Genomic DNA, 19,679 nt, shown 5'->3' with positions numbered 1-19,679 from the left:
CTTCCTCTTAGGCTTCCATGTCTTCTCCCTGGACCTCCTCAATGTCCACCTCTTGAACATCAGAGGCTGAGGCCTCATCTTCACTGTCACTTTCCAATCTTGTTGAGGATGGCTCGTTGTCAGGCTCAAAAAGCCTCAAATTTGCCCGGATGGACACCATTTTTTCAACCCTTGTATTGGTCAGCCTGTTGCGTGCTTTGGTGTGTGTATTCCCAAACAAGGACCAGTTGCGCTCTGACGCGGTTGATGTTGGTGGGATTTGGAGGATGATGGAGGCAACAGGGGAAAGAGCCTCAGATCCACAAAGTCCCTTCCACCAGGTTACTGATGAGATATGTTGGCACGACTGCCATATTGCATCTCCATCCCAAAGCCCTTGCTTGGAAGTGTACTTCACCAGACTGCCAAGAACCTTGCCCTCATCCAGACCAAGGTGGCGAGACACGGTAGTGATGACACCATAGGCCTTGTTGATCTCTACACCTTGGGGTCCAACATACTTGGGGTCCAACATGTACGGTGCAGCGTGTATGGGCTTCAGGCTTTTTGATGTATTTCAGAACTGCAGTTTCCTCTGCTTGGAGCAACAGTAAAGTGGACAAGGCAGTATGGATTTCTTCTCTTACATCTGCAAGCAGAGTCTGAACATCAGACAGGATGGCATTGTCTCCCTCAATCCATGCAATGCCTACTGCTATAAGTTTCAGGAGTTTCAGGCTGCTTACCACTCTCGCCCAAAATACATCATCCAGGAGGATCCTCTTGATGGGGCTGTCCATATCGGCAGACTGTGATATGGCCATTTCTTGGAGAGACTCCGTTCCCCTCCAGGAGACTGTCAAACATGATGACAACACCACCCCAACGGGTGTTGCTGGCTAGCTTCAATGTTGTGCTCTTATTATTCTCACTTTGCTTGGTGAGGTAGATTTCTGCTGAACCAGTTTCATACACAGCTCGAGCAAGACATTCATCAGCATTTCTCTGACTACGTTCCTCCATTGAGTCAAAAAACTTCTGATTCCAGGAGGACCATGAGCTGTTGCTATCGATGAGGTGTCTGATTCATAATTTTCACCTCGAATAGAAGTATAGGGACTTTTGTCAGAGGTTGCTTGTTGTGAGCGCTGAGGGAACGTTATGCACTTTGCCAGATGATTCTGAATCTTTGTTGCATTCCTCACATATGATTTGGCACAGTATTTGCAAATGTACACAGCTTTTCCTTCTTCACTAGCAGCAGTGAAATGTCTCCACACATCAGATAGTGCCCGTGGCATTTTCCTGTAAATATTAGGAAAAATGTGTAAAAAAAAACAAATACAATTCCATGTACAGGTAAATAGTTATGCTGTTAGATTAAACAACTCCTTTGTAAGATTTGTTATTTTTAATGAAACGTATGGAAACAGGGGAATTAACACTGCTCGGTTAGCAGGCTCAAGCAAGCTAAAACCCACATGATAGCAAAAACGAACTAGAAGAAATGATTTAAACGCACTTTGTTGTAGGCTACTATTTACTACTATGTATGTCATATAAAATATATTCACCCCACCCAGTATTGTAATCAAAACCGGAAAGCATTTAGTCCTTGGCTCAGACAGTGTAGTCGTGTGGGCTCAATAGCATCTCATTAGTGTGCAAGATCTTGAGAACAGCTGCAGATGTGATGGGAGAGTGCACTGCACATGCGATGGAAGAATGCACTGCGCATGCAGAGGGTTGCAATTCCATTGAATTGGGGATAGTTTACCAAACTATATCCAACAGACCTAGAATTGCCTTATGTGTATCCCACAACAAAGGTTTACTGTTGTAAGCTAACTTTTTTGATGAATTTAAGCAAAATTCCCAAAATTCCAGGGCTTACCATCCATGGAACATTTCCTGAAAAATTCTGGAAATTTACCAGAAAGTTTCCGATGCTTTGCAACCCTAGCAGTACCTCTGAAATCATAAAACATTGTTTGTTTGTGTGTGTGTGTGTGTGTGTGTGTGTGTGTGTGTGTGTGTGTGTGTGTGTGTGTGTGTGTGTGTGTGTGTGTGTGTGTGTGTGTGTGTGTGTGTGTGTGCGTTTGTGTTTCTGATCTTAAGTGTGAAAGGTTGTGCATGTGTACTTGTAATGTTATTGTGTTTCTGACTGTGTCTGTATCTCTACGTGTAAGTCTGTGTATGCACTTGGGACATTGCCAGCGACACTGATCTGCAATCAGATGTGACTCTCAGCTGCCAGCCTTACTCAGAGATAAGGGACATTAAGGAGAGACCCAATGTACATGGAGAAGTTAAAAGCCTCATTTCCATTAGTTCTATGCTTGTGCACGTGCATGTGTGTACTACTGTTGTAGTTGACAGATCCAGCTCCGGCGTTATACGTACACCTTTGTGTGTTCTGTACCGCCTTGTTATTTAACATCTCCGGGTAGCTAATTGATGCTAAGCCTGCATCTCTCTCAGTCAAGTTCTAAATGTGCATGATTTCATAAGCAATTCTATCACAGTCTTCATTTATTTAATTCACTGAATGAACACACTGGCATTATGATTCAAATCAAATGTATTTATATAGCCCTTCTTACGTCAGCTGATATCTCAAAGTGCTGTACAGAAACCCAGCTTACAACCCCAAACAGCAAGCAATACAGGTGTAGAAGCACGGTGGCTAGGAATAACTCCCTAGAAAGGCCAGAACCTAGGAAGAAACCTAGAGAGGAACCAGGCTATGAGGGGTGGCCAGTCCTCTTCTGGCTGTGCCGGGTGGAGATTATAACAGAACATGGCCAAGATGTTCAAATGTTCATAAATGACCAGAATGGTCAAATAATAATAATCACAGTAGTTGTCGAAGGTGCAGCAAGTCAGCACCTCAGGAGTAAATGTCAGTTGGCTTTTCATAGCCGATCATTAAGAGTATCTCTACCACTCCTGCTGTCTCTAGAGAGTTGAAAACAGCAGGTCTGGGACAGATAGCACGTCCGGTGGACAGGTCAGGGTTCCATAGCCGCAGGCAGAACAGTTGAAACTGGAGCAGCAGCACGGCCAGGTGGACTGGAGACAGCAAGGAGTCATCATGCCAGGTAGTCCTGAGGTATGGTCCTAGGGCTCAGGTCCTCCGAGAGAGAGAAAGAAAGAGAGAATTAGAGAGAGCATACTTAAATTCACACAGGACACCGGATAAGACAGGAGAAGTACTCCAGATATAACAAACTGACCCTAACCCCCCGACACATAAACTACTGCAGCATAAATACTGGAGGCTGAGACAGGAGGTGTCAGGAGACACTGTGGCCCCATCCAATGATGCCCCCGGACAGGGCCAAACAGAAAGGATATAACCCCACCCACTTTGCCAAAGCACAGCCCCCACACCACTAAAGGGATATCTTCAACCACCAACCTACCATCCTGATTGATTAAGTTATTATAAATGGAGCCAATATCCAGGAGCGTTTGTGTGCCTCTTTTTCTCTGATTTCTAACAATAATCTCCAGGGTGTGTCCCAAATAGCACCCTGCTTCATTCATAGTGCACTAATTTACCACATGCCTATGGACCCGGTCAAACGTAATGTATTTTAAAGAGAATAGGTTGCCATTTGGGATGACGACGAAAGGTTTCTCCTCAGCCAAACTATCCTCGTCAATATACATTGGAGTAAACGAGTACCTCTTCAGTCATCTGACCACTCCCTCGGTTGTGCTCCCTTTCCCTCCTTTATCACCGGGGGGGGTCACCGCTAAATGAAGATGTGCTCTGATTGCTCGTGCAGCCGTACAATGAAACGTAATTACACATGGAGGAGTGGCGGGAGAGACACTATCAGACAATTCTCACCTTCTTGGAAGTGAAGGACAGAGGGGGAGAGATAGAGAGGGAAGGAGAGAAAGAGGGAGGGGGCAGAGAGGGAGAGAGAGAAGAAAGAAGAGTCGAGAATGAAAGAGATAGGAAGACAGGACAGCAATATGAATGAGAATGGGGGGAGAAAATGTTGTCTATGGTATGTCCAAGGTGTTTTGTTAATTACTTTGGATACTGTCCAGCAGTTTTCAATGAGTTTTACAGTGCTGTGGATTTCAATTTGGTACAATTTTAATTATTTTCACTGTGTGAAATGAACCCAACTTTTGTGTTCTTTTCATGGGCATGTTATTGACTAGATTTCTGAGTTCAGACAGTTGTAGGCCCACCTGAGTCTGGTTGTGCTCTAGGTTTCTTAATTAGCTTTTCCTGTCCCCCCCCCCCCCCACTGTGCTGCTGCTTCCTCTTTGGAGGTGTAGGTAGAGGTAATGTAAAGCAGTTTGTGAGAAATGTTTTTAGGAAAAAGAGCCAGCCTATAGAGTATATTTTCAAACTGACTATCACATATTTTTCTTACCTACCACATTCCTGATACAGTTCTGCAGTGCTAGAGTCAGTCAGACATATCTGTCAGAACATTGGGTCCACAAAGTTTTCAGAATGAGGTAACAATTCTGTGAGTCAATCTGTATATGACCTAACTCTTCTTTTCACTTTTAATCTACTGGTATGCTGTCACAAACTTCCCAGACCTGAACTTATGAGCTTATGAAACAAAGTTGTCCTCATTACTGTGTGTATTGTTTAATCAGTCACTATTTATCAGTGTATTTACCATTGGCAAAGGGTATTTTCATCATCGCTAAGCCACAATTAAGGCCTAGTTTTTAGCACACGGCAACGTGATACCGAGTCAGACTTACCGTAGCCTGAAAGCCAAGTGCTTTTTTGGGGGGATTCGACCTTGTTCAACTTCTTGGTTTTGTAAACCATTCAAAAATGAAAACACACACACGCACTTCCCCTGGAAAAACAACAGTAACATTTATTTTCAAAATGGCCACATAAATTGACTTGTTTGTTTACCTGTGTGCGTGCAAGAGTTATTCAAATGGTGCTCGTCACTCTCGTCGGTGAGGGGGCCAAAAAGCCCGCTTAATAAATATCCTCCAACCCAGTTCCATTAATGTTTATTTAATGCTTTTTCCTATGTGCCTGTTGAACCCTGGTACTCTGGAGGCCCGGCGCTAAACCTGAGCTTTTCCTACCCAGGCTCCCAGGCTTCTTTATCCCCTGTGTCCCTCTGAGCCAAATTACACTGTGGCTGCCCAGTAGACTGGACACAGTCTATCCAGCAAGCCAGGCAGCAGAGTGTTAAAGGGGGAGGGAGAGAGGGATGGAGAGAGAGAGTGATGGGAGAGAGGGAGGAGACTGTGTGGGCAGCAACCATAAACCATGTCCAACACCATTGACATGGCCCCACATTTCAGGACATGTCCCTTGGACAGCAACATTGAGGTGAGCCGGGTATGGACGTGATGGCGCCGGTGCCAACCAGTACCAGCCTGTTGTATTGTGTTGTGTACAGGACAGAATTGGAGGCCACACGTTAGCTGGAGCGGACTGGCAGCCCCCTGTGATGGGCCGTGGCAGAGACCGCGGAGGCTGTCACAGGGCGTTAGCGCCCAGGCCAACTCATGGGATTGGATGTGACCTGGTGGTGCTGAGGTGGAGTGAGGAGGAGGGAGAGAGGCATTAGACAGGGACAGACGGAGAGGCGTTAGCCGGCTGAGAGTGGAGGAATGGTGGGCTCAGACCGACTATGACAGAACACAGTTCTCTACTGGACCAAATGTCCTTAAGAATCCAATAATGATTCAATTTTTTTTTTTTTTTTGCTGACTAGCCTCTTGAATTTTGATAGCTCAGTTAAGATCATCTAGGATTGTCCAGATGATATGCAAAAGGAAAAGTAAGGGACAACATAGCAACATAGCAAATTGCAGGCAGAGCTGATAAAGAACTAGTATATTCTTCTAGGAATCTAGAAAGTGATGTAATATTCTGAGTACTGGACAGTCTAGTAGCCAGTCCATTAATCCATATATATATATATCCAGTACATCCCTTTTATCAGCCCACTACAACTCCCTAACAATGAATCTTGCTCTGCGTCAGTGATGTAGCGCAGTGCAGAGGTAATGCAGCCTTTCCTTTCCTCCTTTGAGGACAGCTGGTGGAGAGAGAGACAGGGAGATGAGAGGAAACTGACAAACAGGCAGAGCCTGGCAGCCAGAGGAGGCTGCGTTGTGCTTTACCTTGAGACCCCTCTCCGCTCAGAGCTTTTTGAAGCCCAGGTGACACAGGAAACAGGCACAGTGAGTGCTGAGAGCACTTCTGAAAGTTTCCTCTCTCTCTGAATATGGGAGGACAGGGAGGAATGAGGAGGGAGAGAGGGAGCAGGGAGAGAGGGAAGAAAGACGGAGAGAAAAATGTGTGTCTGTATGTGAGTGTGTGTGATTTTGAGATGGAGAGAATGGGGAAATAGCAAGGAAGCAAGAAAACAAGAAAGAGAAAAAAGATAGCAGGACAATGGAAGAGAGAGAGAGACCAGCAGAGAGAAAGCAAGAGAATAGCAGAGCAACAGAGAGAGACTCTTTTGTTTGAGAAGGCTGCATGCTGGCACTGCTGTAGGACAGTCAGGTGTCAGATACTGTCAGTATGACATGTCTTTGATGTGGAAAGAACAGTCGCTGAATCCCATTGAGCCTAACACCAGTCCCCAGCGACCGACAGACAGACAGACAGACAAAAAAGGACAGACTGACAAAAAAGGACAGACTGACAAAAAAGGACAGAGAGACTGACTGACAAAAAAGGACAGAGAGACTGATTGACAAAAAAGGACAGAGAGACTGACTGACAAAAAGGACAGAGAGACAGAGGGACAAGCAGCCAGCTGGATGGACAGGCACCCAGACCTGACGGACAGCATCCCTTCACTGCTCTGGTGTAGATACCTCAGTCACTCATGCTAAACAACAAGTGGCCCAGCATTCAATGCATGCCACACCACAGCACAGCCAAGTGAACAGCACAGGCACAGTTACCTGAGCTTTGTCACCCGCTTGCATCATCCATACACCTGTTATGAACACTTCTCATCCTCACGGTTGACTTACTTCAGCCTGTCTCTCCCCAGCGAGCATAGGCCATCGACGACTCCTCACCGTCACACTCTGTTCTCTAATCTCACTGTTTGGTTGAAATATATCATAATAATGTTGTAATAATGGTTATATTTGGAACCAAACTTGCATAACCTGAATTGTATAAGCACTATTAGGTTGAACATGAACACTTGAATCGGTGGGCCTCAAGGGAACCACCTTCAAGCTAATGAGCAGTCATTCTGACTGCAACATTCTAACAGTGTAATTAATCCATTGCATATATGCTAGCGTAAAAATAATAATTGCGTTGTGTTTATGAAGGCCTTGGGTAACATTAGAATCGTGTTTTTATTGTATTTAAAATAACACTATAGCATTTTCATTAGTTTATGTTACCGTAGGCTGGCTACAAAAACACAAATTCAAGTGTTCTATGCATTTTATTGGTGAAGTGCCTTTGTTCCAACTATGAAACGGAAGGCGTATGTGTTGGAACACGGTAACAGCTTACTTTTCGAATTACAAAATCAACGAAATACCCCAACCACCAAGACTTATAGTCGGCAATAAGCGTGGTCAAATGATGAAAACATCAGTAGCCTAAACATCATTTTTAGCACCAAGTGGCCGTGATAAATAGTGAAAACCAGCACAGAAGCATTAATGGCATTAGAATGAATATAAGCGTCGATATGGCAGCAGTTCAAAATAGTCAATTATCGTCGCCTCGTGTTTACATTTTGTGCGTCTTCACGCAATGCCATTGATTGAATGTAGGTGATCTGTTATCCCTTGTCCTAACAGTTGACACAAATCGTCATAACTTTCACTTCCTTGACACACTTTGACATGCCTTTTGTTTGGTTGTAGTGCGTAATAGTCTCCGGTTCTCTTTTTATCGTGTCCACATTATCTTGTCATTCTTCAGCACCGTTGTGGAGTTCTGTGCAACGGCTGTGCAGGTGCCTTATTTTGCGGTGCCCGGCCAATGACAGTGAAGTGAAGAAATTGCCCAAGGTTACATTTCTCCGCTTGCCAACGCGACATTCCACAAGCCTCATCACCACATTCTCCGACACTCTCTCCTGCGGCCCGATGTGGATCTTTTCCCAGATATTAAAAGCCGTTCAGTTACAATGTACAATTACGCACACTCAGTGCTTGAGGCGTTACCACAGATCCGGGTTCGATCCCGGGCTGTGTCACAGCCAGCCATGACCGGGAAACCCATGAGGCAATGCACAACTGGCCCAGCATCATCCGGGTTAGGGGAGGGTTTGGCCTCCAACTCCTGTGGTGGTCCGGGCGCATGCACGGTGACACGGTCGCCAGTTGTATGGTGTTTCCTCCGATACATTGGTGCGGCTGACTTCCGGGTTAAGCGAGCAGTGTGTCAAGAAGCCATGTGGCATGGCAGGGTCGACGCATGGCCTCTCCCGAGTCCGTATGAGATGTGCAGCGATGGGACAAGACTGTATCTACCAATTGGATAACGCGAAATTGTGGAGAAAAGGGGTAAAAAGTACCCAAAAATAAAATGTATGCACACTCTCACTGTGTAGCCTACTCTGAGTAGGCTAGAATAGACTGATAAGACTGCTTGGATTCAGTGGACTGGTATAGGGTACATACCATTTAAAGATTAGAATTAGAATGGATCAGTACAATAGAATGAACCCGCCCTGTTATTCATTCACTATTGGTAATTACAGAATTATGCATCGTTCACTTCCCGTCGCTCATATATATTTTTTTAAACCTTTATTAACTAGGCAAGTCAGTTAAGAACAAATTCTTATTTACAATGACGGCCTACCCCGGCAAAACCCGGACGACACTGGGCCAATTGTGTCCCTATGGGACTCCCAATAACTTTCGGTTGTGATGCAGCCTGGATTCGAAACCAGGGTGTCTGTAGTGACGCCTCAAGCATTTACATTTACATTTTACATTTTAGTCATTTAGCAGACGCTCTTATCCAGAGCGACTTACAGTAGAGTGCATACATTTTATTACATTTTTTTTTACATACTGAGACAAGGATATCCCTACCGGCCAAACCCTCCCTAACTCAGACGACGCTATGCCAATTGTGCGTCGCCCCACGGACCTCCCGGTTGCGGCCGGCTGCGACAGAGCCTGGGCGCGAACCCAGAGACTCTGGTGGCGCAGCTAGCACTGCGATGCAGTGCCCTAGACCACTGCGCCACCCGGGAGGCCACTGAGATGCAGTGCCTTAGACCGCTGCGCCACTCGGGAGCTCATCAACTCACCCATTCACCCCCTTTCTCATCATCATACTTTACTTGATTTAATGAATCTGTTGTTATTTTTGTGAAATTAGTTTTGGTATAGTTTAGGGTCAGTTTCGAAGCAATTATCAGGGCAATTATCACCTAGGTATTTACAACTGTTGGGAGAAGGAGGGGCAACGGGGAAAACCCTTTCAAGAAATGGCATGCCCTCCTATAACTTGTTATAACTCCAGTTCTATTTGTGATATTAAGATTCTAACACCGACAGTTTGTTGTATAGACTTATTTAGGAAAAGTCAAGAATGGAGGGAGCATGACTTCGTGAGCAGTCAAATTGACTGCTTTATTGGCTCTAGTGTTAAGCTAGAATCATATGACAAAGTGAGTGGGAGCACTTGTGTGAAACACCCAAACCTTGCACCATTAGTGGATTTGATGAAATATTTGGGCTCATCATCACGTGACACTAAAAGTGCTGCTTACAGCCGGTGAAGGGGAGAGAAAAATATTCAGGAACATTGGTTAAGCAGGACCATATTGTGGTTTAGCAGGACATTTTTACGGTGAAGAAGGACTTTCATGTGATTTAGCCAGACCTAATGGGCTAGAAATAGAACTACTGTACAACTTGGTTGAAAGTTGGCGTCTTTGAGAGATTGGACGTGTGGAAACAAGGTTTGTTGTAAACACCCTTCCATCCAGATCTTTTGATCTTTAAAGGGAGCTGATGAGAGAGGGAGAAAGAGAGAGGAACAATATATATCAGAAGAAAGATAGATGAACACAAAGGGAAATGGAGAAAGTGACAGAGAGAGAGCGAGAGAAAGGGAGAGTACGCGAGATAGACTGTGTGGCAGAAAAAGGGAAAGGGAGATGAAGAGAGAGATAAAGGCACATCTATCAGCCGGATAAATCTATCATCGCCAGGCCGTGTGGGCTGTAGCGTTGGCCACTGCCAGTGCTGCTGTTGAGGTCCAGTAAACACTGACCCGCTGAGAGCTAATCCAGCTTGTCTCGCCTCCCGCCGGCCCTGCTTTCATCCCCGCTCAGCTTGATCCAACGTCGTCGAGGACACGGCTGCAGCAAGGCCCCCGATCAGCCATCACATCCCCATTGGATCCCCCATAGAACCCCTGTTAGATCCCATACACACCAGCCCCATCCATAGATCCACAGCCCAGCCCATTGGCCTGTAGATCAGCTTTAGACAGCCTTGGACAGATGCACAAATGCATAGATCAGGAGATAGAGGTAGATACATGAAGGATTATGTAAGCGATTGATAGAACAGTGGCGGAGTTGGCTGCTGTGTTGTGTCTAATAATCCTCAGTGTTGTTGTGTGTTGCTGACAGTGAGAGCTCCGTAGTGGTTGTGTGTGTGTGTGTGTGTGTGTGTGTGTGTGTGTGTGTGTGTGTGTGTGTGTGTGTGTGTGTGTGTGTGTGTGTGTGTGTGTGTGTGTGTGTGCGTGCGTCCAGTCACACTGCTGTGTGTGTATCATGCCTGCTACCATGCCTGCTGAAAGTTGGTTTCGCCAAGTGTGTTCAATAGAGGTGTGTTTTTCACCTCATCTCACACACTGTCACACTGTGTGTTTTTCCATCTGCGTTTGTGGCAGAGAACACCCAGAGTCTGGTCTCCATGCGTTCAGCGGCCGCTGGGATAATGCTGCACTGACAGGAGCAGCTGTTAATAGCCATTCACCCGGTAGAAAGTGCTTCATCTGCTCTGTAAATTACACAGTGCGGCATGGGCCGCGGTTCAAGACGACCCAACCCCTCTCTTGTAGGGAGAAACAATGCAACAATGACTGAAATCAGCTATTCCAACAGCCATTTGTGTTGCGGCCTACTACAAAATACATTCCTATTACTCCTGGCCCGCATGCTATTAGCCCATGGTGCCAAAGACACCAAAGTGAGATGGAGAGGTTATTGAAACACACACATTAGTTTCTCTGACCTCTCCCCGTGTGAAATGCAATGTTTTCTTTTAGCATTTTTTGTGCGGGTGAGTTTACAAACGAGTGACTGGTGGTGGTTTGATAACTAGCTCAGGGATGGTTTTCTATTGTTGGTATGACAACACACATTCTCTGACCTCTCCTGTCTGGAAAGCATTGGCTTTCGCGCCGCTATTCTTTTCCCTGCATGGGGTGGGTTTACAAGCGAGTGAATGATGCGAAGTTATAGAGTTTCTCCATTTGCTTAATGATGACTGTTTATTGTTGTGTGACATCACACATAAGGGTGACAAAAGTGTTATGAAGTATCATTGTCGTGTTGTTGTACCAGTATTGGACTTGGGTTCACATACTTTGAGCGTTTCCATGAGTCTGCCTGGAGTGCCAGTCTGCCTGTAGTATCAGTTCACCTGGAGTGCCAGATGTGTGGGGTTTAACGTTTGGGCACCTTTCTATTGGTTTATCGAGCAAGGCAAGCTCAATCGGGCACAATTAAAGTATTTGAATCGAGTTCTATTGATAAAAAAAAAAAAACATGTTACTTTCCTTGACTGTACCTCCCTTCACGGCTTCTCCAAGCATTCGCGGGAGCAATACGAGAAGCTTTCCACCATGCACAAGAACATGCAGAAGCTATATGAGAGCCTGGGCAGCTACTACGCCTTCGACCCCCACGTCCTCACCGTCGAAGACTTCTTCGGTGACCTGGCCTCCTTCCGCACCCTCTTTGTGGTGAGTACTGCACACATACAAGTTGTTGTTCTCTTGGGAAAAGATGGAAAATATATCTTACCTGTACGGTCATGACACACACACACACACAGACACACACACACACACACACACGTATTGTTTTTTCTCTATTTCCTCAATTAGTTATCAGTAAAGGGGTCGTTCCACGAAATGGGTGTATTTTGCGTCCCTTTGAAATGTTTTGTAGAAATGATGCACCAATATTGAGTGTTATTAGCCTGTTATATTAAATGAAGTGCACTTTAGTATAAACCACATGGAGAATTCACATGTCCCTACGCCAACCCTGTGTCACTTCTAGGAAGATTTCAACCCACGTAATCCTGAAATGTATCCACGTTTCACCATCGTTGCAAAGGCCTAGTCATTTTGCTGCTTTGACAAAGTCATTTCTGAAGATTCTTATTTCTATTCATGTGATGAGGGATGCCTCATTTTAAAACAATTGAAAATAATCAACCATTCCACCAAGTTAAATTATTCACAGCAGGTGCTTTATCATCTTTGACTGAGGTGGTTGAACTCAACACATCAACCTCCTTCGCTCAATTAATGTTCGGAAAACTTGAATTGGACTTAACTTTCATTATGTGTGTAACATACTGTATAATTCCTAATTTCATGAACACCATGTGGTTCCATGCTCTTCACCACATGAGGAGTTATCTTCACCTAAAACCTCACCCCTTTTATTGTCAACCCTATTAAAGGCCCAATGGTGACTTTATCAGTTGGATAGGTGACTTTATTTATACTTGATCAATGGGAAAATGTGAGATTTATCTCAAACATGCTTTTAAATAATAGTTAGGCAGTTACATAGGGTTGATAGACGGTGTGCTAAAAATGCAGATAAAATGCTCTTAGTTCATAGGACTTTAATGCCTGAGATGGGAGAGAAAAAAAAGTTTTCTCCCGCAGGCTAAATATATATTTCATGAAATTGAATGTTGAAAGAAGAGATTTTAAAGATACTTTCTTAGAAGTTTGCACATTCAAAAGGCATCCATTTCGTTGGAACGACCCAAACATAATTTCTGCCTGAGTTTTATTATTGCTACGTTGAAGTAATCATGGATGAGAAATGCTGAGGTACGTTAGTGTCCATTGACTTTAGTAAAGTGTAGTTCTACTGTACAGTTAGAAAATATAGGTCCAAAAGGGTTCTTTGGCTGTCCCCATAGGATAACACTTTTTGGCTCCAGGTAGAACCCTTTTGGGTTCCATGTAGAATCCTCTGTGGAAAGGGTTATACATGGAACCCAAAAGGGTTCTACCTGGAACCAAAAGAGTTCTACCTGGAACCAGAAGGGTTATACCTGGAATTATATGGGGACAGCCGAAGAACCCTTTTAGGTTCTAGATAGCACCTTTTGTTGTCTTAGAGTGTACTTCAAAACTCATGAGGTATCAAAAACACATGTTTCTCCATTCCTCGTGAGAGAACACAAATGTGAACCATTCCAACAGCAGTGGGGACACGATAACTGAAAACAGTTTTTAGAAAGGAAAGCTTCTTTCAATTCACAAACACTTCTATCTCAAACCATTAGTGAAATCCATGGCTGATGCCATTTTACTTTCGGTGTGTTACACCAAGAGCAAGAGCAGCTGTCTCAGATTTAAGAAAGTTGGCACCGTCTTAAGAGTAGATAAAGAAATTTGCCTTACAGACCCGGGAGCCTGACGACGGAGGGGCGGATTTATAGGACAGATTAAGCCGTACATAAACTGTAGGCACTTCCCTAATAGCACCCTAGTCCCTACATAGTGCACTACTTTTGACCAAGACCATGGTCAAAAGGCGAGACCTATATAGGGAATAGGGTGCCATTTGGGAGACAACCTGTGCCTGAGAATGGAATGCATAATGTATCACGGAAGAGTGTAAGTTCCACACTGATAAAAGAGACTTTGGAAGCTTCTTATTCCCTTTAAACGTACTTTCATTAGCGTGCCAGTGTACATGTCAGAAAGAAAAAGAAAGTGCCTCCTTCGGTGTGTCAAACAGTCAAGCAGGTCTTACGCAGGTAGAGGGGTGTGGTAAGTCTGTTGAGGCCTGCGCTTATTAAAACTCTGAAGAGCTTGGAACTGTGGAGGGTTACTCTGGTATATTGTATTGTATTGTATTCTATTGTAAAAAGAAAAATGATGTATTAGACTTATTAGCTACCTCCCACCATTTCAAGGAATACAATGACTAAGAATGATATCGTAGCATATGATGTATTGCATTACTCTGATATATTGTATTTTATTCTAAACATTATTTCTACATAAGTCCGCTGTATTTAAGCTATTACCTCCCACCATTTTCAAATAGCTAGTTAGTAGTGTTTGGGTTGAACTGAATACAATGACTAAGGATTATATCATAGCAATTTGCTTTCACCCCCTTGAAAATCTAAATATATCCATTCTTCAGAAATGAACAAATACATCCGGGCAGCCACAGAGAATAACAACGATCTATACGCTGACTCGGTGAGTGAGTTTATAAGGAAGTGTATAGGAGATGTTGTACCAACTGTGACTATTCAAACCTACCCTAGCCAGAAACCGTGGATGGATGGCGGCATTCAAGCAAAACTGAAAGTGCGAACCACCGGATTTATCCATGGAAACAGGACTGTGAGTTTGGCCGAATAGTGTAGGTATTCCCTCCGCAAGGCAATCAAACAAGTGAAATGTCGGTGTAGGGACAAAGTGGAGTCGCAATTCAACGGTTTAAACACGAGATGGGGTCTACAGGAAATTACGGACTACAAAAAGAAAACCAGCCACGTCACAGATGTTTAAAAGTGTTAACCCTCGCAGGGCTGCTGGCCCAGACACTATCCCTAGCCGCGTCCTCAGAGCATGCGCAGCCCAGCAGGCTGGTGTGTTTACGGACATATTCAATCACTCCTTATCCCAGTCTGCTGTCCCCACATGCTTCAATATGGCCACCGTTGTTCCTGTAACCAAGAAGGCAAAGATAACTGAACTAAATGACTATTGCCCGTAGCACTCACTTCTGTCATCATGAAGTGCTTTGTGAGACCAGTCAAGGATCATATCACCTCCACCCTACCTGCCACCCTAGACCCACTTCAGTTTGCATACCGCCCCAACAGGTCCACAGACGATGCATTTGCCATCACACTGCACACTGCCCTATCCCATCTCGGCAAGAGGAATGTAAGTATGCTGTTTAATTGACTACAGCTCAGCATTTAACACCATAGTACCCTCCAAGCTCATCATTAAGCTGGAGGCCCTGGGTCTCAACCCCACCCTGTGCAATTGAGTCCTGGACTTTCTGACGGGCCGCCCCCAGGTGGTGAAGGTAGGAAACAACATCTCCACTTCTCTGATCCTCAATTCGGAGTCCCCACCAGGGTGTGTGCTCATCCCCCTCCTGTACTCCCTGTTCACCCATGACTGCGTGGCCATGCACGCTTCCAACTCAACCATGAAGTTTGCGGACAACACAACAGTAGTGGGCTTGATTACCAACAATGACAGGAGACAGCCTACAGGGAGGAGATGAGGGCAACCTCTCACTCAACGTCAACAAAACAAAGGTGATGATATTGGATTTTAGGAAACAGCAAAGGGAGCACCCACCTATCCACATCGAGGAGACAGTAGTGGAGGAGGTGGAATGTTTTAAATTCCTTGGCGGACACATCACAGACAAACTGAAATGGTCTACCCACACAGACAGTGTGGTTAGGAACAGTGCCTCTTCAACCTCAGAAGGCTGAAAAAATGTGTCTTGTCACCTAAAACCCTGACAAACTTTTACAGATGCACAATCGAGAGTATCCTATCGGGCTGTATCACCGCCTGGTACGGCAACAGCACCGCCCTCATCCGGAAGGCTCTCCAGAGGGTGCGCATCACCGGGGGCAAACACACCTACAGCAGCAGGAAGGCCAAAAAGATAATCAAGGACATCAACCACTCGAGCCACTGCCTGTTCACCCCGCTACCATCCATAAGGCGAGGTCCGTACAGGTGCATCAAAAAGGCTTCTATCTCATGCCCATCAGACTGCTAAACAGCAATCACTAACTCAGAGAGGCTGCTGAGAGGCTGACTCATATCACTGGTTACTTTAATAAATGGATCACGAGTCACATAATGTTACCATATCTTACATTAGTCATCTCATATGTATATACTGTACCTTATACCATCTATTGCACCTTGCCTATACCGCTCGGCCATCGCTCATCCATATATTTTTATGTACATATTCTTATTCCGTCCCGTTAGATTTGTGTGTATTAGGCAGCTGTTGGTGAATTGTTAGATTACTTGTTAGATATTACTGCATTGTTGGAATTAGAAGCTCAAGAATTTCGCTACACCCACATTAACATCTGCTAATCATGTGTATGTGACCAATCAAATTTGATTTGATTTGATGAGTCAGTCAGGAATGAGTGATTCCCTCAGCTTTATGTAGGTGCCGAGGCTATATGACTGTGCCATCAACTTGATTATTTAGAAGACATCACGTGCTTATATTCAGTCAACACATCTAAAGAATATCATGGAATATAATTGAACAATTCTGTTTCTCTTAGAATAAAAACCTTAATGTAACAACAGTTTTAGTAAGTACTACTGTTGAGTAGAAACAAAAAAATATCCAGGACAGTGGAATAGCAATTCTTACACTATTGTTCTCATTTCAATCACCTGCTTCATCCTTCATCAGTTTCTATTTGGTTTATGTCACCCATTCATTAGAGACACATAAGCATCTTGGGACCCAAAAGCATAATCAGTGCTCTAACTCCCCCTTTCGGTGGTCTGGAGCAATGAAGTGGTGACGCAGGGTACCGTACTAAACCACAAATTACCTCTAAGTACCGCAGCATAATCACAAAACTGTTAATGGAGCAACCACTGTACATATCGTGTCTGAGCCATTGAATTGCGAATCCACTTTGTCTCGATATTGACCTTTTGGCTGTTTGATTGCCTTGCGGAGGGAACGACTACCGTGTTTGTATCCTGCCGTACTTTGCCGTGGTTAAATGCGGTGCTTCGTGCTTTCAGTTTTGCGCGAATGCTGCCATCTATTCACCTGCACTTCACAGAGTCGTGAAGGTGTATATTGATCTTGGTGCGCCTTTTCAATAAATATCCAAGGTCTTATTCTAATGACATGATGATTAATGCTTGAAGAAATATTCTCGCTCTTATCCATAATATTCTTATCATGTCGACTAGCCTACCCGCACAGCCTACCCGCCCTGTATTTGTGAGCCTTTGGCTAGAGCACATGTGCCAAGACCAGAGTATACACATTTGCTATATAACCCAAACGTTTTTGTGACAAAACTATTAATAGAGTTGAAAATATGACTTTTTTCCGCAATAAGTCCGTTTTGTGGAAACACGCCACTGGTGGGAAAATGTGCGTTTTAGAATATTTGCATTAACATTTGTCGCCAATAGGATGGAATCCTAGCTACTCATCATCTTACGGCGAAGATGATAACACAAACCGTTTCATCTTCAACATTTCAACAACATCAACAATATACCTAGTGTAATACATTCAGCAATTTAAAAACACCAAAAACAATTCAGTCCAATCAATCAGTGTGTGTGTGTGCGTGTGTGTGCGCGCAAGAGAAAAGAGAAAAAAACATGTTGATTTACCCTACTTGCAGAAGAATACCATCCTCCTCTCTTTCATTCTGAAAAATGGTCAATGCCTCTGTAATACGGTAGCCAACTCCGCTGGACTTAAGTTCATGCAGTACACCCTCTTCCATTTACATTTTTTTGTCTCTCTTGTCCACAACGATTGTGTATGTAGGTTTATTAATCCTTTTCAGACAGGAAAATGACCTTTCAGCTGATGTACTTGTAACAGGAACTCCTTCAGTTTCTGTTTCAGAGCACTGCTCTGGAACGATTTCATATTTATCCCAGCCTGGCTCAATATTGATCTGATCAAAAACCATGTCCAATGATCTCTGGCCTTCGTGCACAGCATGCACTGCTCTACTTTTGAAGTTCCAAGGAGTGGCACAACCTCCCTGTACCTGAATGGTATTGTCAATCTCAGTTTGTCAATCTCTATTGTCAATGCTTGTCTTTTTGCATGACCGGGTAAAAAAGTTGTGAAAACTGTCCATGGATGCAAAAAAAACAACTATTGCTTGTCCCCTGTCATAAAACTAAATGTACTTTGTGGGCATAACAATGTCTGAACAGGGCATATTGACAGTGGCTTTTCACGAGCGCCTGAACCCCACTCTTGCAGCACGCCCCATTGTAAGTCTGGCAGATGAGTTTGGCTGCTCGGTTGTATTTGCCAATAGTTTGCATTACAACAGCAGTGATGACCTCTGCATTTCTCTCTGCATCTCTAGCATATAACACCCTTATTTATCATTGACATAGCGTGTTATGATTGTCAATTGACATTTGCAGGATATGTCTGTGGTGTCATCCTCCTGACTGCTATGAGGATGACACCATGGTCGAACACTGCAAATGCTTTGACAAGTTCCACAAAATTGTTGCTGACTCATCGTGTTCCCTGAAGGCTTGCTCCTGCCTTCCCAAGTACATTAGTGCGATGACCAGTTTCTTCAGAATGTCTCTGTTTTTCTTCAGCTGTTTGTTGTGCCTCTGGACACTGATCACTGCAGCCTGGTTCGAGAGCCTCATTGTTCCGGACTCGACCAACGAGCTTTAGTTTCAGGCTTGCCATAATGTGTTTTTTAGACATTCTATGTCGGTTAAGGGAACTGCCCAGGTTTGCAAGATCAGAATAACTGTGGGGGCTTGAGGGTTGTTGAGTGAACATGTGTTCTTGTCAAATAGAATATACTGTGTCCATGAATGCCAGCCACTGACAGAAACTGATTGCTTTGGATATATTTAGATGATCAAGGTGGTAAAACTACACCATGATCAATTGACGTCAGTATTTCAACACAAACCTCTGAATATCCAGGAAAATAGTACAGAGAAAATTATACAAACAGCAACACATTCCCAGTTTATTAAAAAACAAAAGATATAACATTTATTGGGCTGAACGTGAGTTGAGTCTAAAATAAAATGTCAGAAAAACACGCTCATAAAAATATACAGAATGCTCAAGAGGTTAGGTGCAGGGACATTTTGTTTTTAAACTAGGGATATTTGTCCAAACTCAAACAGTGGAGAACAAACCAGAGACCCTACCTCCCGGGTAGAAGTTTTTAAACATTTATTTAACTCCTTTCTCCTCCTCCATCTCTGCCTCTCCTTCCGGTGCCCAATTTGTTTTGAATGTGTCAGGATGATGACACGATGTCCAGAAAGTACAACGTTTTCCAAACCTATTAATGTGAATGGCAAGGTCCCCTTGTCTGAGCTTCTTCTTTCTCTTCTCCCTCTCTCCTTCCCATATCTAAAACTAACTTTCAATCCGGTGATCAAAGTGTACCAGCGTACGACACGGCGCTCCCCAAGGATTTGCCGTTGCACGGCCTCTGAAAGGAGGTGACCGCTAAGAAGTACATTTGTCTCTCAAGCAAATAGGTCTTTATGAATAAGTTATTACTGATTATGACTTCAATGCCAAGGAGTAGGAGTGGCCTGGGGAAGTGGGCGGGTGAGTTTAGGGTTGGGATAGAGACTGGGGTTGTTCTTAGTGTATAAAATAAACAATCCTTCGATGACCAGCAACTATATTCCCGATTTTTCATCTGGTTTTCCTTACTCGTTGGGA

At 44.1% G+C, this 19,679-nt stretch overlaps 1 protein-coding gene across 5 annotated transcripts in view; it reads left to right on the top strand.

The window, feature by feature from the left end:
- LOC129828030 (protein diaphanous homolog 2-like) overlaps positions 1-19,679 on the top strand; it is a 644,069-nt gene that overhangs the window by 506,576 nt on the left and 117,814 nt on the right. For all 5 annotated transcript variants that reach the window (XM_055889439.1, XM_055889440.1, XM_055889442.1 and 2 more), the window contains one exon: positions 11,759-11,923. In XM_055889439.1, the coding sequence (XP_055745414.1) occupies positions 11,759-11,923 (165 nt within the window). The remainder of the gene's footprint in view (positions 1-11,758; positions 11,924-19,679) is intronic.

Source organism: Salvelinus fontinalis, chromosome 29 (genome assembly GCF_029448725.1).
Source record: "Salvelinus fontinalis isolate EN_2023a chromosome 29, ASM2944872v1, whole genome shotgun sequence".
NCBI classification, from domain to species: domain Eukaryota; kingdom Metazoa; phylum Chordata; class Actinopteri; order Salmoniformes; family Salmonidae; genus Salvelinus; species Salvelinus fontinalis.
The sequence above is the reverse complement of the archived record's forward strand: the minus strand, read 5'-3'. Positions and strand labels throughout refer to the sequence as shown.